The 22,629-nt window shown below is 30.9% G+C and overlaps 3 protein-coding genes across 7 annotated transcripts; all 3 read right to left on the bottom strand.

Annotated features, from left to right (window-relative positions):
- Positions 1-1,111: 1,111 nt before the first annotated feature.
- Positions 1,112-4,287, bottom strand: LOC105135515 (uncharacterized). 2 transcript variants are annotated; one of them, XM_011040412.1, is made up of 4 exons: positions 4,110-4,287; positions 3,928-4,021; positions 2,856-2,965; positions 1,112-1,915 (listed from the first exon to the last, which is right to left on the bottom strand). In XM_011040412.1, the coding sequence occupies exons 1-4, from the start codon at positions 4,182-4,184 to the stop codon at positions 1,511-1,513; spliced, it is 684 nt and encodes a 227-aa protein (XP_011038714.1). In that variant the 5' UTR covers positions 4,185-4,287; the 3' UTR covers positions 1,112-1,510. The 2 variants fall into 2 exon arrangements, with proteins under 2 accessions (XP_011038714.1, XP_011038713.1); XM_011040411.1 differs by lacking the exon at positions 2,856-2,965 and having other exon boundaries at positions 1,112-2,043; positions 3,898-4,021.
- Positions 4,288-4,701: 414 nt separating this feature from the next.
- Positions 4,702-9,616, bottom strand: LOC105135512 (MATE efflux family protein 5-like). 2 transcript variants are annotated; one of them, XM_011040409.1, is made up of 9 exons: positions 9,576-9,616; positions 9,447-9,494; positions 7,223-7,521; positions 6,483-7,027; positions 6,286-6,372; positions 6,132-6,188; positions 5,600-5,838; positions 5,300-5,505; positions 4,702-5,146 (listed from the first exon to the last, which is right to left on the bottom strand). In XM_011040409.1, the coding sequence occupies exons 3-9, from the start codon at positions 7,481-7,483 to the stop codon at positions 5,081-5,083; spliced, it is 1,461 nt and encodes a 486-aa protein (XP_011038711.1). In that variant the 5' UTR covers positions 7,484-7,521; positions 9,447-9,494; positions 9,576-9,616; the 3' UTR covers positions 4,702-5,080. The 2 variants fall into 2 exon arrangements, with proteins under 2 accessions (XP_011038711.1, XP_011038710.1); XM_011040408.1 differs by having other exon boundaries at positions 7,223-7,626; positions 9,576-9,603.
- Positions 9,250-13,954, bottom strand: LOC105135513 (MATE efflux family protein 9-like). 3 transcript variants are annotated; one of them, XR_844187.1, is made up of 8 exons: positions 13,466-13,954; positions 11,497-12,041; positions 11,323-11,409; positions 11,131-11,187; positions 10,801-11,039; positions 10,510-10,715; positions 10,133-10,265; positions 9,250-9,494 (listed from the first exon to the last, which is right to left on the bottom strand). XR_844187.1 is itself a non-coding variant. In XM_011040410.1 (7 exons), the coding sequence occupies exons 1-7, from the start codon at positions 13,724-13,726 to the stop codon at positions 10,212-10,214; spliced, it is 1,449 nt and encodes a 482-aa protein (XP_011038712.1). In that variant the 5' UTR covers positions 13,727-13,954; the 3' UTR covers positions 10,010-10,211. The 3 variants fall into 3 exon arrangements, 1 of the variants encoding a protein (XP_011038712.1); XR_844186.1 differs by lacking the exon at positions 9,250-9,494 and adding an exon at positions 9,630-9,663; XM_011040410.1 differs by lacking the exon at positions 9,250-9,494 and having other exon boundaries at positions 10,010-10,265.
- Positions 13,955-22,629: the final 8,675 nt, after the last annotated feature.

Here is a 22,629-nt window from a genome sequence, read left to right as displayed (position 1 = left end):
TCTTGAAAAATAAATTTTAAAAAGGTAAATTATTTTTTAATATTTAGAAGTGTCATAGTAAATAAATTGAAAAACACTTTTCAATATCATAAAAAATAAGTTGGAAGATAACTTATTAATATATTTTTTAAAAATTTATTAAAATAATAAGAAAAAATTATACAAATTAAAAAATTTGAATGAGAATGAAATTAAAAAAATAAATTTGATAAATTATCTCAAATAATAAATAACAATTAAAATAATAAAGATTAAATCTAATAGATAAAAAAATTAAAGAATAATTAAATTAAAATAATTATAATTATAATTTTATAAATTATTTCAAATATGAAAAGTAATAATCAAAAGAACGAGGATCAAATTTGATAAATAAAAAATTTTAATTAAAAAAATAATAAGAGAATAGTAAATAACAATTATTAAAAAAAAGATCAAAGTTAATAAAAAAATAAAATTTAATATAAAAACAAAATTAAAAAAAAAATTAAAAAAATAAAAAAAAATATAGAAATAAAAAATTTAAAGATCAAATTTAATATAATTAATAAATAATATGATATTTTTAAATTTTTTTATAACTTATATGAAGTGTTTTTCTCGTTTAAAATAAAAAAAAATAATTTTTTTTAAAATCAAATGAATTTTTTTTTAATAGAAAGTATTTTTTATTAATTAGTTTTTTCAATAATAAATAAATATAAAAATAAATAAAAAAATAATTTTCAGGTGTACCTAAATATAATTGTAGATTAATAACAGGCATCAGCAATCAACCAAGTTTAAAAGGTTTTCGTCAATGATAAAGAACAGTGAAATGCAAGGTAACGCTGAACGGATTTTCGGTAACCAAAAACAGAACCATGAAATCACGCTGTTATTGCATGTGAGAAGAGAGGATCCTGAGGTGATTTTCAGGACCCATGACAGCATTGTCTATCTGACAGACCTTATATTTTCAGCTGCCAGTGCCAGATAGCCATAAACCAAGCTATATATATCTTTCCGTTTTCAACTTAAATCACGATTCTTGCAATCACATGCATCAACACAGCAACACAGCGATTCGATGGCAACATAATAGAGAAAAGATTGCCTATATAGCCTGATATAAAAAGATAAAATAAATATAAATTATCAAGTTTTATCATCTTGGGATGCATATACACGATTGCTTGAGCAACAAAAGTAAAGTTAGCAACAACTGCGGTTTTCAATGCCTCTGTTGTCCATCAAGATATTTGCAATGTTCGATTTGCATATTACAAACATCGTGTTGGACAAGTCTAGTTCAGAAACAAACTCTGAGCGAGTTCCCCCATCCCTCTTAACAGCTTAGAGCGACATTCTGCATTATGAATTCTATATCACTAGTACTACAGCAACCCAGTGTAGCTTCCATTTGTTTCAATGAACTTTTCAAATCATTGCATGCCTGGAAAACAGCTTCTGAAGAGCTTGTCAAACTTTCTATCTCTGTCTGCACTTTGACAATGACACTAGAAATTATCTACAAAGCTGCCTTCATAGCTGGAAATTCTTGCGGGGGATAAAGACAAGCCCCAAGCTCATCAATCTGCACTCCAATCTCTTGGCACAGCTTCAATAACTTCTCCAGAGTGTCCACAAAATTGCTGCTGTCTTCAGGCTTTTCTTGCTTAAGCAAACCAGTGATGGTGCGGATAAGTTCTTTCATGACTACAACTGTCTCAGACACAACCCCAATTGCTGATTGAGCTACTTTCATCTCTTCAGGTGACAGGTCATTGCCTAGGTCATCACTCAGACTATCATTGTCACCAAGTCTAGTTTCTGCATGAGAAGCATCATCATTGGAAGCTTCTTCTGTCTGATTGGAGGATACTGGCTTGAGCTCCTCCATCTCTCGAAGAACATCCTTCACTGAAACTGCAACCTGTGTCATTGCTCGCCCAATCACTGTGATATTTGAAGCAGGAGTCTTCTTAAGAGCAGTGCATGCTTCCCATACTGCACCAACTAATTGTGGGACTAAAGGTTTGAGGTCTTTATTTCGAGATCCTGCTAGTGAGTGTATTATAGGGAAGGATGAAATAAGGAGCATCAAAATCCATCTGCTTAAAAGGCATGATGAATCACCACACAATCAGGTCGATGCATAAGATGACCTGAAAAACCTTGTAAAACTAGTCTACACCTGGAAACAAGCATTCATGGAGGGAGCTTGCATATTTCATTGTCAAGTTTACTTCCTGAGACCATATGGGACAGCTAGTGATCAACTATCTCACTAGAAAAGATTAAACATATCAAAAGCTAACTCCAGATTCAAAAATGCTTCTAGAACAATTATGCAATTGCCCTCTCAAAATCCTGTTTTTGTTTGTTTTACTTGCTTCTTCAATTCCAGTATTATTGAAAAATTTTGGGTCCTAAATGGCCATAGATAGTTGTTCTGCAGCATAGTGAAAATTTGGGCCACGTGGATTTATTTTTCAAACAATTGGCTATTTCTTAATCACAATATATCTCTACACTCGTTTTAATTGTGTACAATCAACACTATGTGGTTTCCCCAACTTAAACTACATTAGAAACCTTGGGCCTCCATGAATTTAGCAAGTTGTATGTTGCATGGGATAATGATGAGATAAAAGAGATGCACTCATTTCTAGAATAGAACACCACTAATTGGATTACACATGCACTCCTTTGCATGACATGTTTGTTTAGTGGATGCATTTTTGTGTGCATTTGTTTGTGAAAGAGGTGTTCCCAAATGAGGAGACGTTTTCAATCATCAACTTAAAACTGCATTCAACAACTTGCTTAATGGATGAATGGATAGCAGATGCAAAAGTAGGTCCTGCACCTACCATACTTCCATGAGAAAGCAGAATCAAACCCTGGAACGTATTGAAGTAGGTTGCCATGTTTTCCTCAACTGCTTTAGCTTCTGGTGTTTCCCCAATCCAGAGCATTCCAGCTGCACCACGATAGAAACACCATCACACCACAATAGAAACCCCATCGCACCACAACAGAAACACCATTGCATACCCAAATCTGACCCACAATGCCACATATGAAAAAGAGAGGGCCACAGCTAGCTCTCCAGAAGTGGGAAACAGGTCCAAAATTTCCTTTCAAGAGACATGGAACGGGTGAAAAATCACAAATATGAGCAGGGGGCAGAACTCCGTGTATCAATAAGGGTTCAATGGCAATCCCAGTTTTTTAGGAAGTTCACAATTTAGTCTTAGTATTTTGAAACTTTTTAATTGTATCCTTTAATTTGAGACTTAGTTTGTATAAAATACATATTTTTCACCCCCATAAAAATATATATTTTTCATCTTTCTTAAATTCTAGTTCCACTGCTTACTATGAGGACAGTTTTGTATATCCATCTTTCTCATTTAGAGTTTAAAACATCAATAAGAAAACAGCCTTGATGAACAAATATGAATAACAATCAAACTATATAATGTTGTCAAAACAACAATAAGATGGCAGAAGCACTCGAACCCAACCACAACATCCAAACATAGATCAAAAATCAACTTGTCAAATGAATATAATTAAGTCAAAACAGCTTACAGCCAGACACCTTGACAGCTGCATACTCTCGAAACAGCCAATTTTCACCTCCTCGAGCAAAAGAATTGTTTATCAATTAAAAAAATGAAAATTTAATCTGGTTTCTCGTATCACCCATTTCTAATTTCCACTTGGTCCTTTTATGATGAAATAGAACAAACCAAATTGAAATCCTTATAATGTCCCTGAACATATAAAAGCACCAAACAAAGAAACAATGGTAAAATCTGACAAGACGTTGACTGAGAAATACTTTCAATGGGAAAACGAAGGACAGAACTATGAAATGAAGTTGTGAGATAAAAGAAAAAAAATCACAAGGAGCAGAGAACAAGCAAAGAAGGGTACCAATAGTAGCTTGCTTGGAGACTTGATCGCCCATTTTAACAACAACATCCCAGGTCAGTTTATCAAGCGATGGAGCTGGTGTCTGATCCAACAGCTATTATTCATACAGAAACCGAAAAAAAAAATTCAAAATTATGATGTATAATTAGAAGAGGCATTCATTTAAAATAGAGGAAGAAAACCTGGAGGGTCTCATGGATGGTGTTGAGGTGCCCACTCAAACTTTGATTCAGACGCTCTCTCTCCGCTTTTCCCATCTCCCTCGATCAATCTAGTGGTCTTGGGGTTTAACCCCCAGGTTTTTTGTCTAGCCGTTTGATTTATAATTGTAGCACTCCTGAACGGTGTCGTTTGGTTTGCCCTGACAAAGACCTCAATTGTGCTCTCCTCAAATTAGGGGTAGCTTGATCTAACATTTTAGGTAAATTCATACAGTTTATTTTGAAATATTATATCAAAATAGTGGGAGGTTATAATCCCTTTCAATTATTTTTTTTCTATTAAAAAAACCCAAACCAATTAATAGTTGGATTTACACGTCAATCTTTTTTTTAATAAAAAAATCCTAAAGGGATCAACATGTAAACTATCGCTTTAAGAGTATGTCACATGTTAGTCAGCATATCAAGTCCCCTGAATATTTTCTATACTTGTTGCTTGTGTATATATAGACACACACATGCAATCATCAATACATGCATGAAGTTCAAAGGGTTAAAAAACAAAACAGCAGCAATTCGAGAGCACAGTTTCACATGCTTGTGGCAATAAAGGAGAAGGATGGAGGCGGCTGTAAACAAAATAGGTAAATAAAGTTCCCTTCTCAAAACAGTACAAGTCACGGCAGTAATTCCTAAACGAGGAATCTACTAAAGACGATGCTAATGTTAGGTCAAGCCTAAGATAATCTCTTGCACTGTCAAACCCAACAAAATTCTGAAGAATATTAGGAACAAGGAAACATATTCATAAAAACACCATCCTTCCTTAACTACAATGCTAGCCATGTCTTCCACATTTTGATCATGAAACTGTTTCCCGCCGCCAAAATCCATTAGCTTAGCTCAAGTACCATGACACCAAAACATTGCTCATTATCGTCCCTCTTAAGACTGCAACTTTCCAAATTAACTTGTTTGTCGCCTCCGTCGATTCAGTGCTCTAATACGTTTTCTACTGAATATCTTTCCTCAAATATTCTTTCCCTTGCGTCACTTGCCTGCAACAATATGAAAACGCACAGATTAAAACATCTCCATAGAAAAGGCACAATATGATCAACTTACTGCAAAATCACTAGAAAGCTAACAGGGTTTGATACACACACACACTAACCGATGAAGCTTCAAGGGATTAAGTCTGGATAACAAACCTGTTTTTCCCAATTCGTACAGCTTGTTATGAGGGAGAGAAGAACTGTTTGCAAAATGCCACCAACTTGTATGCCTATCCAAAGGCCCCTAGCTTTCAACTGCAACCAAAGGCCCAGTATGGCAGCCACTGGAACCCCACAAAGATAAAATGCAGCAAGATTGACATAAGCTCCAATATGCTGCCAACCACATCCCCTTGCAACACCTGATATGACATAACAAAGAAGACCAGGTCTAAATGTTCAAAGATTTATCTCCAGAGAAAATTTGCATGTTGATTGAAAAAAATGAAGTTTAACCTGAAAGAACCACTTGTAAGCCATCTAATATAACAGACAAACAAACCAGAGGGGTCATGTTGGAAACATAGTCCACAACTTCCTTCTCGTTGCTAAAACTGTAACCAAAAATGTCTCGGGTGCCAAAGAGGGTTCCGCTTACTATAATTACTTCAATGATTGCTAGAATCATAACAGTGTAGACGGCTATGCGAGCAGCTTGTGGGCGCCCAGCTCCTAATTCATTTGAGACTCTAGTGCTGCAAAAGATATCCAAAAAAAGATCTAAGAAAAATCGATCGTATCATTGATTGTGCAGAGATAAAGTATGCACATGGGTGCCATCCAATTTGGCTGGTAAAGTTTTGCCTTCGTGTTAAGAAGATAGGAAACAAATCCCGCACCATATGTGGAAAAGAAGGAATTGAAGCGATAGGAGGGTTAGCCCTCTGTTCAGTTCAATTGAAACCGCCCAAAAAGAGCAAAGAAGGCAGAGAGAGACAAAAGCAAGCATTTGCATTTATAGAATTTATGCGTGTATACTGGAGCAAACCTTACTGCAGCACCTATTCCATACGGTATTGAGTAGAGTGTTGAGGTTGTAGTGAGACTGTTTACAACATTGGACAGTGAATTATATCAGGTAATATTGCCATTTAGACATTAAAGTGAAATCTCCAAAATACAAGCAGAGTTGGAGAGCATACCACACAGATAGGACTGAAGTCTCGAGTTGTGGATTTGATAAGAGCCCTGATAGCAAGACTACAATCTCATATGCCCACCATTGCAGGCTACAATTATCAACAATTAAAAACTCATAAAAGGTTACATGCCTTCTCAGAGAATGTATGAAACTCTGTATGCTATCAAAGGAAAAGAGGAAAGAACAGGGATAATTTACCAAATCATTACGGCAGATGGGATAGCAAAACGGAAGAATTCTCCAATTCCATGGAACATCTCCATAGAAACTGGGGCACGAGTTTTTGCACAGGCAGAAGAATATTTCATGTACAATAAAAGAAAAATAACATTTAACCAATTTGAAATGCTGATAGCTAATGCCCCTCCAACATTTTCTAGTCCTGACTTGAATACTAAGAACCAGCATAGGGGTATATGTAAAAGAAGAGTGACAACAGAGCTCGCAAGCATTGGAATGGTTAAACTTTGAATTTGAAGGTATCGAGAAAGTGGCTGAAATATTGCATACGCAAAAAGGGTAGGAACAGTCCATAATGTAAATCTCCCAGCTTCATGTGCAATTATGGGATCTTGGCCAATTAATATGAGCACCTTTTCCATGTTGATCCAAACAAGAGAAACAAGGGAAGCAACTAAAACTAGGGAGAACATAGCACCATAAGTTTGATGTCCCACTTTCTGATATTGTTGAGCTCCATAAGCTTGCCCACATAAAGTTTCCAGTGCACTTGCCAATCCATTCTGTTAAAAAATTGCATAATTGGTCACTGTCAAATTCTAATTACTCCAATTCTATCCAATTATGCGTATTGTAAATTTCAAAATTTTCTTCAATCCCCGGTTTTTTCTGTTCTAATTGGCTATTGTAATGTTACAGGCAGTTTTAGAAAGAGGAAAAGAAAAAAGATGTGAAGGTAAACAGGAAAAGCAACTTACAAGAAGACTCATGCCGGTAACATTACAGAAGGAGACGGATATTGCAGCGCTTGAAAGAGCTAGCTCTCCCAAATGACCAACCATCATATTTGATATAACCAGTAACAAGTAGAGGGAAGTAATGGTAACCACCATGGGTCCTGCTATATAAGCAAGCTTTTTCGCTTCTTGAGTGAACACATCCCGTGTTAGGACTAATCTTTCCCGTCCTTCCAATTCTGATCTCTTTTTCGGTCGCAGTAAACTCTCTTCCATGCTCATTGCTGTGTCTTTCGTGGGCTCCTCGATCTCCACTGTTTCTGTATAGAAGTTGAGAGATATGAATAGCAAGCCAAAGAAATTAATGCGCAGATTGGCCGGATTATCAGAGCATCTCTTGGAGTCTCCCATGTTCTTTTTTTTATCTGAAATCAGCGCATGTTTTTTATTTTATTTTATTCGATTGGTGTAAAAAAAAAAAAAACTGTCATGCAAAGTAATTGGCTATGCAGTGAAAAAAAAAAAAAATCCCCTCTTGTATTGAGAATATTGACCGAAGTGTCAAAATTAGGGTTGTCAATGGGACAAGTGTCGGATTTTATAATATTTATATTTTATTTATTATATAAGGGTAAAAAAATTAAAAATTATTTATGAAATTTCAGGTATTTATTATCTAATTATTATTTATTATTGAATAAAAAATAAAAAAGTTAATATATATATATATAACGTATTGCATAAAAAATTAAATATTTTATAAATATATATTTTGAGTTAGGTTAAAGTAGTTTTTGAGTCGATCTTGAAAATATTTATATTGTATCTATTATTCATTAATTAAAATTTTATTCAATTACCCAAATTTTATAAATATCTAAAATGTTGAAGAGAGGAAAGTGAAAGTTCATGTTTGGTTTTGAGTTTTAATTTGTTCATTTATTAAAATTTGAAATATTTTTAAATTAATTATTTTTAAAAAATATATTATTTTAATATATTTTCAAACAAAATACACTTTAAAAATACTCCTTTTAAACACAGCTTTACGTGAATATTTGAGGTTGAGATCCAAAAGAGTTTGCCGAAGATTTTGGAATTGAAGCAGGCGACATGAAAACTTGAAGATTGGAGGAGAACTATCTAGTAAATCAAGAAGCTTTATGCAAAGAAGAAACTCGTTCAACTTGAAGTTTTAAGTTACATTCTTGTTTTTTTATTTTTATATTAATTTTATCTTCATATTAAATGTTTGTTGACACTATAGGCATGACCTTTCCTATTGGATGTTATCCCTTTTGTTGATATGAAGGACTCATTATTCAAACAATTAATCCCTCTACTGTTATTATTATGATACATATTATTATTTATTATAATAGTATAATTATTATTTTACATCTTAATCATTTTATTTTTAATCTTCACTTTTATCATGATATAAATATTTTTTGTGAATTAAATGGGGCTTTTTTAGTAATTGTGTTTTGTTATACACAATAAATTTACCATCGCAGCCTTGAATAAAATAATCCAATGCCTTTTAGACAATGACATTTTCATATTTTATAAAATAGTTAAATTAGTATATTATCCTTATAATTTAATTTTTTATTTTAGTCTTAGCTTTAAGGATTTGATTGTAATTTTATCATAATTTATTTATTAATATTATTTAGTATGGAGAGAATTTTTTGGTTTTTCATTAAAAAAAAATAGAAAAGCCACCGACGAGTGCCCTCATAGTAAATATCTTTCAAAGTTGTATATAAAAATCTCCAAAACCAAATGTATTTGTATGCATTATGTTGTACTACTATTATAAATCATCTTCTTATATCTTTTTCTTATTAAACTTTTAAGCAAAGTAGATTAGTGGAAAGGATTTGTATTATTATTATTATTTTAACCTAAATAAAGAGGATTGTAGTAATTTTTTTTTAATTTTTTAAATTAACTCGAATCAATTTATATAACTCAAGACACTGGATTAATGTTGGGACCGATTTTAATAAAAATGATTAGAAGGTGAGGAGTGCCACGTCATATCAACTTAAAACTTAAAAACAAAATTAGGTAAAGTTTAAGAGTAATCTCGTCCCACGCAAGTGCACAAAATACTACCTCGAAGATACTTCGAGGCTTAAAGCTGATTTGCTCGATATACAAAGTATTCTATGGTGAAAACGTAGAGGATTAAAATACGATACACACACACACACTACCCAAAGAACAAATGAGTAACCTCAGATTTTCTCCTCCTCGGAACGTCGATAGGATTTTGACACAGGATCTGTAAACAAAGCAAATGTCCATAAGATGTTTTACGGAAGGCTTAATTAAACAAAAAAAATATTTGTATTAGGATGCTTACTGAGTCACTAGTTACGGTGGAAAACAATCCTGATCTCTCTCCTTTTTCTTTTTCTTTTTTCCCTTCTCTATTTCATTGTATGTGTGAGCTGAAAATGTAATTTCAGGTCAAAACAATAAATAAATAAATAAATGACTTCACCCAACTAAACTAGCTATAGTGGCTACACTAGTTCTTTTTTTAAACATATTTACTTATTTTGTTCCTCGAGGAGGTCCAATATATTACAAAAACATTAAAAAACAATACGTATTGGAGAGTTTTGAGTGAGAAAGGGAGTTTAATGTTAAAAGGTACATCCTCTCCATTTCTCCATGTTAACTTTCTGTTACTAAATCCATGGAAAAGCCTGAAATATTCATTGCATTTTAGGTAACTAGCAAGGAAAGGAACCGGAAGAAGAGTGCTTTTCCCTGAAATTATAATTATTATTAAAAAAAAAAACATTTTGTCTTGGATTGTCTCACTCATCCTCAAATATATGACACATGGTCTGCATGATACACACAAAAAAAGAAGCTTTGGAATACAAAAAATATGGAAAAAGAACTGCTAACCTTATCAGCTTAATCAGACTTTCCCCTTTTACAATCTCTCATACATAGCAAAACTAGATCACTGGTCATATCTCTCGAATCATATTAATCCATTGTCATGACCTTCAAAAATCCTCTCCCTTGCCATTCTTGCCTGCAATACAAAACCACCAAGAACAAATGTATTACCAGCAGAGCATGATATAAAGAAGCAGAAGACAGAGTAGAAGCAATCGTCATAAGAAAGAATATAAATAAATAAGAACAGAGATTTATGCACCGTGTCAAAAACAATGCCATTTCACACTTTGCATTTTTTTGCCTGTGATTAATCAACAACAGTGGGGAGATTCAAAGCAAGACTAATCCATGCAAGCGTACAAGATTGAATAACACACCTGTTTTTCCCAATTTGTGCAGCTCGTGACAATAGAGAGTACAATTGTTTGAGTGAAGGCACCGATTTGAATTCCAATCCAAAGGCCCATGCCTCCTAAATTTAACCAGAAAGCCAACAAGGCAGCAACTGGAATCCCACAAAGATAGAAGGCTCCGAGATTTATATAAGCCCCTATATGCTGCCATCCACACCCTCTCGCAACCCCTGAAATTAGGGACATTCGAATCAATAAAACAGTGCAAAAATTTATCCGTGGCACAGAAATACTTTGTTGATGGAGAGGTCTAACCTGAAAGTACTCCTTGTAAGCTGTCCATTATAACCGACAGACAAACCAGAGGATCCATCGTTGTGACATAATCAATTACTTCCTTTTCATTGCTGAAAATATAGCCAAAAACACGCCTGCTGGCAAAAAGGGCTGAAGTTACCATAATTGTCTCTGAAACTGCAAGAAACATCGCAGCATAGACAGCTAAACGCGCTGCTCGTGGGTTCCCAGCTCCTAGTTCATTTGCGACTCTAGTGCTGTACAAAGAGAAATAGGAGATATTAGCATGATACATCAGTATTATAAAAATAATATATCTTGCGCATATAAAGCTCTTCGTAGCAAGACCTTGCTGCGGCACCAAGTCCAAATGGTATCCCATAAAGTGTTGAGATAGTCATGAGACTGCAGAAAAGTAGACAATAAATCAACATAAATTCAGTCCATTTGAGAAATAAATTTTCCAATTATGTTTCAGATTTGCTGCAAGTGATCCAAACCAGATTGGGGTCAAGAAGATTATAGAGAAGGAGAACATACCACACAGATAGGACTGAAGTTTGAAGCTGTGGATTTGGTAAGAACCCTGAGAGCAAGATAAGCAGCTCAAATGACCACCACTCAAGGCTGCAAGCATCAATATAATCTCATACATCGAAGACTGCAATGTCTTAAAATTAAAACAACAAACGACCTAGTCTACAGCTAAATTACCAGATCATTACTGCAGATGGGATGGCGAAGCGGAAAAACTCTCCGACCCCGTAGAATAACTCCTTGGAAATTGGAACACGAGTTTTTGCACAGGCGGAAGAGTACTTTATGTATAATCCAAGAAAGATTACATTCAACCAATATGAAATACCCATTGCTACCGCAGATCCCACATTTTTTAGCCCAGACTTGTATACTAAGGCCCAGCAGAGAGGTATATGGAAACAAAGAGTGGCACAAGAGCTTATCAGCATGGGCATGATAAAACTTTGTGTCTGAAAATATCTAACAAGTGGCTGAAGAGTTGCATAAGCAAAGAGTGCAGGAACAAGCCACACTGTAAATTTTCCGGCTTCATGCGAAATTGCAGGATCTTGACCAGTGAAATGGAGTATCTTTCCCATGTAGATCCATATGACAGATAGAGGGATACAGACTAAGTTTAGGCAGAAAATTGCTGTATAAGTTTGAGTTCCAAGTTTTTTATATTGCTTAGCTCCATAAGCCTGCCCGCATAGGGTTTCCAATGCACTTGCCATCCCCATCTGTTAGTAAAATGTACAAATTACATGTTATGGTCAATTAAAACCACGATTCAGCTTTAAAAAACAACAAAGACTTTTAGTAAGGTCTTCTTTCTTTTTTCCGCAAATTATTCAACCCTTTTGTTTTCATCTTCGACGCATGTTTCTACGGATTTAAAACAATGATCGCTACCTTTTGATTCTTAACAGTAATTAGCAAACATCACTCTAATATTAATAATTAGGTAATGGAAGGTGGTAAGGCCACTTCCACTATTCCAAGCTGCTGGGTCGTTGTTCCACCTTAAATTAATGAAGGCAAAACCAAATTTGGTTGCTTCTCTTTCCGATTCTCTCTCTTACAATTTTATTTATTCTGGGGCCTTCTTGATCATGATGGTAAAGTTGAATAGACAAACTTCCAGCTAAAGGACAAAATTATTATTTTTTTTATTGAAATCAAATGCTATAATAAATATGTCTTCATCAAGGCATTGACTAGTAAGTTGGTCTGCTAGAACTCTTGCTTTTCTTTTACCGTCATAAGATGGGTAAAACTAGCAGGGAACCGCAACTTGATTCTGACTTGATCACTTACGATGTAGACACCGACCTTTTTCTAATTGCTTCCTTACATTATTTGATAAATTCATTGAAAGCAACCGTTTGTAATCATCATAGCCAATGAATTAAAAAGAAAACCAGCAACAATTCAATAAGCAATGGAAAATTTAGAACCCTACTGCAAAGATCATTAGGGTGATAAGTTCCTATTTTGTCAAATGTAGAACATGAAAATGACATATAATTGCGCGTTGTCAGCAGAGATGTGATTTGTTACTGTTAACCATATATTACCCGCATTGCGAAAGTTCGTACTTATCACATGGTTGGATTTTCCTCTTCTTTTGAAAAAAAAATGGGAGAACTAATTCATCTTTTATTTTCCCTTTTCTTTTGGACGTCATGGGGACTCACTAAATTAATTCCTACAGCATGCTTCTCTCATTGTCACAATTTCCTTAGTTATTTCTGACTAACCAATTAACTCGCTATTGATAACCATTTCGTCACACAAGCTATTTCGTACCTAGTTCATGATTGTAAGGTGTAACCATTGCTTAATCATTTAACTAAAATATTGATACTGAGCTAACCTGATAAAAGTCGCTGGATGAGACAAATTTTAGTGCGATGAACAAAGAAGAGAGGAGGACGTGTACAAAAATACAGAGGGAGGCAGGCAGGCAGGCAGCATAAGCACTTACTGACCACCTCGATCCTTCAGTACTGTTTGTAAAATTAAGACCAGTGAAATGGGCATGTATTGTAAATAAAAATACTGCGATCAGACAAGAAACAGACAGAGACTGGCAGCAATCAAACTCAAGCACAAGCAGCGTATATCATTAATAATAATTAAAGAAAAGAAAAGGATTAAATACCATGGGACTGAAACCGGTGACACCAGAAAGAGAGAGAGCCATGGCGGCACTAGAGAGGGCAAGCTCACCAAGGTGACCAACCATCATCATGGATATTACTTGCAAGGAGTACTGTGTTAGAATCACAGCCACCATTGGTCCCGCTATGTAACCAAGTCTTTTCACTTCTTGAATGAATACACCCCATGTTGGGGTTGGAGTGGGACCAATAATACCCTGCCGTTTCTCGTCAACCTGTCTTGGTAGCAAACTCTCTTCCATGTTCTTCTCTCTGTCTCTATGGCTTGTCTTACAATAGAACCGAGTTCTGCTTGGTTCACAAAGTATCGGATTGTTGGAATATGAAAAGGGCAAGAGCTGGAGAGAATAGAGAGAGAAAGTGAGAGACGTCTAGGTTTGGTAGCTCAATGAGGATATTTTTATCTTGCTATTAGGCTCCACCGGGCTTCGTTATTCAAATGGGTTTGTCTTCGGGTTTTAGGGGGTTTTTTTTTTCCCCTTAAAATTAAAATGACATTACCACTTTAGACGAAAAACATTAAGATCATGCTTGAAGACATACGTGGGCAACCCATCATTTGGATGTCTAACACAGTGTTTCTCTAGAGCTTTCTGCTCTCCGTTTTTATAATAATAATGATGATGATGATAATTATAATATAATGGATTTTACTGGGACTAATAAGAGGTTAAAGAAAGAAGGAAACAAAAACCATGAGCCATGCCTCCAAATTAATGAAATATGGTGGCTGTAACAGATTAAGATTAGATGCAGCCTCGTGAATGAATATATATATATATATATATATATATTATTTTATCTTGACAAGGCATTTCCCTCTAAATGCATCATTTAATTTGAGTTTACAGTTATTAAAAATGAATAAATGTGACAGTCTAAATTTGTTTGTATTTCTTCTCCTGCATGGCTGTATCCTTTACCTCAAAGTGCTCCACTGTTATTTTCTCTCCTCGTTTTGGGAATGTCACCTTTGAGTTTTTGCCGCAAGAAACATCCAAGATACGGTGGTTAGAATATGTCCTTTAATTGATTGCTCGTCCGTCCTCAGCTTACCTGTCTCTGCTTTTTCTTCCGGTTATTGTGTGATTGTGTTATGAAGAATATATTAAAATAATATTTTTAATATAAATTTATTAAAATAATTTAAAATATAAAAAAAAAACAAATTTAATATCAATACCAAACCCTCCAAATGAAGAAACACATAACCCTCTTTATTGTGTATAAAGTGTTATATTATATTTAAAATTGCAGTTATAATTATTTTTTAAAGTAATTTTTTTATAATTATATTAAAATAATAATTTTTATTTTTTAAAATTTATTTTTAATATCAGCACTTCAATATAATTTAAAAATAAAAATTATTATTTTAATATAATTATAAATTAAAGTTTTAAAAAATATTTTAATAATATAAAAATAAACCGATCTCGAACTTTGGGACGAGGGTGAGATATGATACGTGGAATTCATTTCAGAGTTCTTAAAAGCGAGTCAGGAAACTAATTGCATGCTTTTTCGAGGAAAAAGATTGTGCAAACTTCTCTTTAAATTTGTCAACTTTTCTTTATATTAAAGAATCCCTTATGGTAATTTTGACCCACGCTTTCACGTGCTTTCTTCTTCTTCTTTGTGGGCTCATGATGAGGGTGCTTGGAGTTATGGCTATAGTTATCTTTTAATTTATTTTTATTTTAAAATATATTTAAAAAATTATTTTTAATATTAATTTAAAATAAAAAATAAAAAATAATAATTTATTTTAAAAATACTTTTTGAAACACAAAAACAGGTTTTTTAAGAATATAAAACCATGATTAGTTTATTTTTTTCAGATGTGTGGTATGATGAATTATTTTTAAAATATTTTTATTTAAAAATATATTAAAATAATTTAAAATCAAAATTTTAAAAAACTCTAATTGAAACGCGAGTTGAGACACCTAATCTGTTAAAAATTAATTAGGTTGCTTTCCTTTACTGGAAAAACAGTTAGATTCTTAAAAAATCATATTCTTCCAGAGCTGTTAACAACAACGTAATAACAAATCACATTGTGATGTTTTTGGTAGTGTGTAGCAGTTTTAAAGATGCTTTTGGTTTTTTGTCCATCAATGAACGCACCTTAAATTAGACAATGATATTAACCTTTCTTTATTTTCAAATATTTCTGTCCTATCCCACCTCTCTTGCTTCAGATAATAGGCATGCACCGTGCTTGCATCAGTGGTTTATTTATCTAGTTTTTATTGTTTTTGTTTTTATAACAATTTTTAGAATTAAAGGTAAATATTCGAATGAAATTAGAATTAAATTGTTTTTCTTTGCTCTCATGTTATTGTACGAAGTCGGTCTCTAGTTGTTGTCGGACAGTAATGTTTTCAATGTTCTTTTTTATAATGTCGTGGAAGGAGAGGTTAGTACGTTGAAATCTCAGTGAGAGATTTTATATACTAATTAATTAATATCCGTAGTTTTTGTTTCATTGTTGATTTATTTTATAAAATTGATGATATAGGAAATATATGTGTTTATGTTTATGACTTTTTTTTCCTATTTTCATATCCCATTCTTTTCTTTATAGGTTTTTTTTTTTATCAAATTTCATATCAAGACACAAATTCTGTATGAATATTTTATTTATTTTACTTTTAATTCCTTTTCTCAAAGTTTCATATATTTTTCCCCAAACTTTAAAATATGAATAAAAATCCTCAAAGCTTCATCAATATTTAAATTCCTTTTTCTTTTAATGATTGGTCGATATTGATCGTATATATTTTTTTTTTTCAATGTCACAACACTAAGGAAGGATAGATTTCTTAAGCTATGATTGTACTAAGATTTCTCAACAGTTACATAAATTCATTCATTACCAGCACTAACATAACTCGTCAAAGCAAAACTCATGCAGGTGAGAAATTTTAAGGAGTAATTCTTCCGCGCATCAAAAATTACATCATCATGGTGATATAAAATTTCTTGTGAATATCGATTGCATCAAAAGAAAACCTTGATCTTATAATTATAAAGACGAGGAGCAGAATACTTCCAAACGAAAACAAGCAGAATGAGTAAGAAACTGAAGCAAATTAAAGAGCCAATATTACTCTTACCGGAACTTTTATCCTTTCTCACTTGTTGTTGCAGAGCATGAACACCGGATCATGTATTGCTAAAAGAATTGCCCCCGCACATTAGCAAACTTGGGAAGAGAGGAGATTGAAGAATCTCGTGACCGAAAACTATCTTACAGAAGCATGAAACCCGCGTACAAAAGAAGTAAAGAAAAACTGTAGGATGAGAAGACAGCAGAAGCAAGTAAAGAAGAACATAACAAGTGTTGTTTATGGTTCTAATGGTCGATATAACAGAAGTCTGGGTCTTAATTCAGATTGAGAATCCAAAAACATGGAGAATGTTTTGTGTTCTCGCGAAAGGGGAGTCTATATGTAAGAAGGGAAAGTAGGAAGAGTATAAACAGAGAGGGGTGAAGAGGCGGGGGAAAGATGAGGAAAAGGAGGGAGAGGACCCGTGAGAGACATTAATAGAAAGGGTACATCTGAATGAATTGAGCAAACTTGAGAGAATGGGAGGAAGGCCTGAAAGGTAGGAACAGAGGAATAATTGCAATATTTTGTCCGGGTGAAGGGGAGGTTTTCTGTTTCATGTCTCTTGGTGCAAGTGAGGTGGAAAATAGACCTAATGATCAAGAAAGTTTGCTTATTTTTTATTTTTATTTTTTAAAATTATAATTCTATGGTAAGCATTTAGAATGTACTAAATCGATTTGAAAAAACGCTCTTAAGATTTTTTTTTTTTTTAAAAAAAGCTTGTTTCAATTACATAAGAAAAACGTTAATAAGAAAAGGAAGACAAAAAATCTGAATGATAGAACAGGTGATGTTACTATGCTCAGTTCTTAAATTATCATATTTGTTATCATTATGAATATGAATTACATATTTCATATCACCATAATGTTGATGTTACGTAGGATGATGGAATTATTACATATTTCATATCACCATAATGTTGATGTTACGTAGGATGATGGAATTATTACATATTTCATATCACCATAATGTTGATGTTACGTAGGATGATGGAATTATTACATATTTCATATCACCATAATGTTGATGTTACGTAGGATGATGGAATTATTGTAGTTATATTTTAAAATATTTTTTATTTAAAAATATATTAAAATAATTTATTTTTTTATTTTAAAAAACTATTTTTAATATTAACTTATTAAAAATATTTAAAAATATTAATTTTAAATAAAAAATAAAAAAATTGAGCGAACATAATTTTACACCACATTTCCAAATACTTTTTAAATTTATGTTTAAGAGTTAATTCGCTTTGTTTTTTAAAATAGTTTTTGTAAATATATTAAAATAATATTTTTTTATTTTAAAAAAATACATATTATATATAGAAAAAACAACTAAAGACAACCTTGTTAAGCATCGATTATTTATTACGAGTGTCATTTTTGAACCGTTTACACACACATATCTTAAGCTATTTTAATTGATAAATTCAAGGTAATAAAAAAAAATTATTTAAAATTATAAATTTTTTTATATATTTTTAGATTATTTTGATATTATGATGTCATAAATAAATTTTAAAAATTAATAATAAAAATTATTTTAATATATTTTATAACTAAAAATATTTTAAAAAAATAATTATTACCATACTTTCAAAACACTCCTACAGTTTTTTAACATCCACCCTTCCTTTTTTATATATCTTAAAATAGATCCCTCCCATACGGGAGCTAATGGACCAAAGGAAGAAACTACTCAGAAAAAAAGCTTTGAATTTAAATTTGTGATTATATCCTTATTATTTATTTATGAAACCTTATTTAAAGTACGTGAACTTATTCTAAATAGAAAACTCTTCATTTTCATCCTATTACCGAATAAAGAAAAAATTTAACTGTCATTCACGAACTGTAGATCCGAACAAAAGAGTGTATTCTCTTCTCATCCCCTTCCTTTCCACAATATCCTCCCCTTTCCCTAGTCTCCCCTCAAAAATCCTCTGCTGCCCCTTTTCGTCACCAAATCAGGAAAGGGCAAGACATGAAAACAAAACTTTAGAGTATAGACAAATCATAAAAGGTACAGCCAATGAATGATCATCCTAGTGCTTGCCCGTGTAGTTGAGGTCTTCGTGGCAATTAGTGTATTTTATTGTCCTCCTTTAAATAATTGTCGTATTGAATTTGAAGTTGTTCCACCACCTTTTCCATAATCAGTACAAATTTCGATGCAAATTATCCATCCTCATTGCTACTCTTAACTTTCTCATATTATTAAAATTAAAAAATTAAAAATTAAAAATAAATATTTTTTATACAATATTAATAAATATATATATATACACACACACTTTACATAATACTAGTAAAGAATATATATCCCTTGTATAATATTAATATTGATAAAAATATAATAAAAATTTAGAAAATTTTTATATATTTAGAGATATAAAATGATAATCATTCTTAATTTTTAATATTTTATATTAAAAGATATGAGAATAAACAAATAAATTATCATGATTCAATATAAAATTTAAAAATATTATTAATTTTATATATATTTGGATAAAAAATAATTATAAACTCATTAATATTTAGTATTGAGTTTGAATTGGACTCGATAAATAAGTAAATACGAAGATATTGAACTTGGAAATAATATTACCGTGCACTTTTTAAATCATGAGCTTTTAAAACAATCACACCACATGTATAAAACACACCGAACTATCTCAATGTTTTTATTTATATTTGGTATTATACAAGCATGATTTTTATATATTTAACGACTGGGCATCGTCAAATCCGTTTACTCGACTGATCATATGTAACAAATGGGTTTATCAAATTAATACATGTCATTAAGAAAAACATGTGAATTATAGTGTAAATTTGTTGATAATTTCTCTTGAAAATATTCACGATCACTTGAGAAGAAAAATATGTATTATTAAAATATATTATAAATATAAAGTAAATGAAGTTTAATAAGATTAGTAGATGACGAGGATGTTTAAATCCAGTCAACGTTATAAATGAAACAGCAAACAAAAAAAAAATGATAAGAAAATGACTCCATAACCAGTTAAACGGAACGATTAATGGGACACTATAAACAAACGGCGATTTTATTAGAGTTTTTATGTGCTTGAGTAAGAGATATCGTGATTTTTTTTTTTAAAGGTATAATTTTTTAAAAGTAAATATTACACTTTCAAAAATTAAAATTACATATAGTTTGGTCTTATTTATTTTTTTATTTTAAAAATACTTTTGAAAAAATTTAGAATTTTTTTATTTTTTTCTTTACTTCAAATTAATATTTTTTTGGTGTTTTTAGATTATTTTAATATGTTAATTTTAAAAATATTTTTTTAAAAAATATTATTTTAATATTTTTTTAAATAAAAAATACTTTAAAAAATTAAAAAACAAACAGCCATAACGTAACAAATTACATTTAACGTTACGTACCTTGATCGCTCCTGTATCTTTTGCTTATAAAATCATGGTTACATGTTTATGGTTGTCTCAAACTCTCTCTTTTTTTATACATTCTCATCCTTTTAAAGTTTTTTTAAGTTATTGTGATTATTTTTTAAAAATAATATATTTTTTTATTGTTGTCTAATTTTTTTAATTATTTTATTAAAATAAAACTAATATTTAACTTAGTTGAGATTATAACCTGAATTAAAGATTTAAAAAAAAAATGTTTTTGTGATACCTAAATATTATCAATTATATCTATAAAAAAATGATATAGTCCTGCTGCGTACCACTAGCTCACATCTAGTCCTTCACTAAAAATTCTTTATGGATACAAAAATACAAAATAAAATAAAATAAACTTGTTCATGTTACTAATTTTAAATGGATTCATAAAATCAATAAAACAAAATCTATGAAATCGTATGTACAAGAATAACTGAGAATGATATATCACTTAGCACATTGTTTTTGCTGTGGTTTCAACAGACGGGGGCTAAAGATCCAGAGAAAAACAAAACTAAAACACTATCTAAAATTGTCTATACTTATCTAGTCGTTATCCAAATTTTGCTTAATATAAAGTTGGGGAGCGTTGAATATAACTTGCCAAGTTGTCAACCCCTAATTTTAACTCCGCTTAAGATATATTTTTCTAATTATTATATAGAAAAGAAGAAGAAGACGACAAGCATGGAGAGCAGTAAATGGGCTCTTTCAACTATAAAAAGGGAAAATTACATGTAGCTTCTTTCACAGTGTAATTATGAATGTATTTTAAATAATTTTATATATTAAAATAAATATTAATGATTTTTTTTATTTTTTAAAAATTATTTTTGATATTAACACATTAAAACAATTCAAAATATATTAAATATATTAAATTTTAATTAAATTTTTTTTTTAAAAAAAATATGATTTGCACTACATTCCCAAACATACTTTTAATATATTGTATTTTGATTTGAATTATGATTATTTATTGTAAAAAAAATTAAATTAAACCAAAAAATCAAACTACCCCATATATAATAATATTAGACAAACACTTATGGAATATCATTCCAACAAAATCTTTGACTGTATTAGATTTTTTTTCAAATCCACAAATTAGTTTTTTTTCTCTCTCTAGAAAACAACTTCGATTTCAAAAATCTATGATTGTATTGGGCTTCCTATTGATCAATTTATTTTGTCCAGGAAGATTTCAACAAGAAAAGGAGGGTATTGTTGTTCATTCATATTTTTTTAATTTTAAATTAATTACTGAAAAAGAAGGTATTCAATATGTTTGGTATTGTTGTTCAACTATATTTTTAAAATTTTTAATATTTTCTAGTTTTAAATTAATTATTTTTCTAGTTCTAATGTAATTTTAATGTATTTATATAAAAAATTAAAAAATAATATTATTTTTAAATTTTTTTATATGTTAATGTTAAAAATAAATTTTAAAAAATAAAAAAAATATTATTTTAATATATTTTCAAATAAAAAAACTTTAAAAATTAAATAACCTAGAATTAAATTAATTGAAATTGAAGCAGGTGGCATGAAAACTTGAGGATTGGAGGAGAATTGTCTAGTAAATCAAAATGATTGATTTTTATAACAATAAGAAATTCGTTCCACTTGAAGTTTTAAGCTACATTCTTGTTTTTTTATTTTTTTTTATATAAATTATATCTTCTTATTGAATGTTTGTTGACACTAAAGGCATTATAAAGGCATTATCTTTGTTATTGGATGTTATCCCTTTTGCCCATGAGAAAGAACTAATTATCCAAAAAACCTAATCTCATATTATTATTCCTTATAATAATGTAATTATTATTTTGCTTCTTGATTATTTTATTTTTAGTCTTTTCTTTGAGGGTATGATAATTTTTTTTATCATAATGTAAATGTTTTTTTGAGGTTCATGCGAGGTTTTTTTAGTAATTATGTTTTATTATACACATTAAATTTACTAATGCTAACTTTGAATAAAATAATTTAATGTTTTTTATATAAGAATATTTTTATATTATTTACTTTTTATAAAACACTTGAAATACTTCATTACCTTTATTTGATTTTTTTTTTAACTTTAGTTTGAGAGGCTTGGTTGCCCGTGCCTCCCAATAGATTTTTTTTTAAGTTGATGAGTAAAAATTTCCAAAAATAAATGTATTTATATGCATCATGTTGTAGTAATATATATTTGTATAAATCATGTTGTAAAGCTATGTATTTATATAAATCATCCTTTTCTATCTTCTTTTTTTATTAAGCTTTTAAGCAAAATGGATTGCTGAAAGGGATTTGCATTATTTATTTATTTATTTTATCTCTAGACATGAGGGGTACTAGAATGATTTGTAATATATTTTTCTTTTTGTATTTTAAAATTAGATAAAATTAACTAGTATAATGTGAGACTTGATCTCTAAACAAAATTAATTTTTAAATAAAGTTTCATAACCATGATTAATGCGAAGCGAGTAGCATCAAATCATATCCAACTTAAAACTTAAAAACGAAATTAGGCAAACATTAAGAGCAATCTCGTCTCACGCAATTGCACAAAATAATACCTTG

Source organism: Populus euphratica, unplaced genomic scaffold (genome assembly GCF_000495115.2).
Source record: "Populus euphratica unplaced genomic scaffold, PopEup_1.0 scaffold123.1, whole genome shotgun sequence".
Classification (NCBI taxonomy): domain Eukaryota; kingdom Viridiplantae; phylum Streptophyta; class Magnoliopsida; order Malpighiales; family Salicaceae; genus Populus; species Populus euphratica.
Note: the sequence above shows the minus strand (reverse complement) of the source record. Positions and strands in the feature narration are given on the sequence as shown.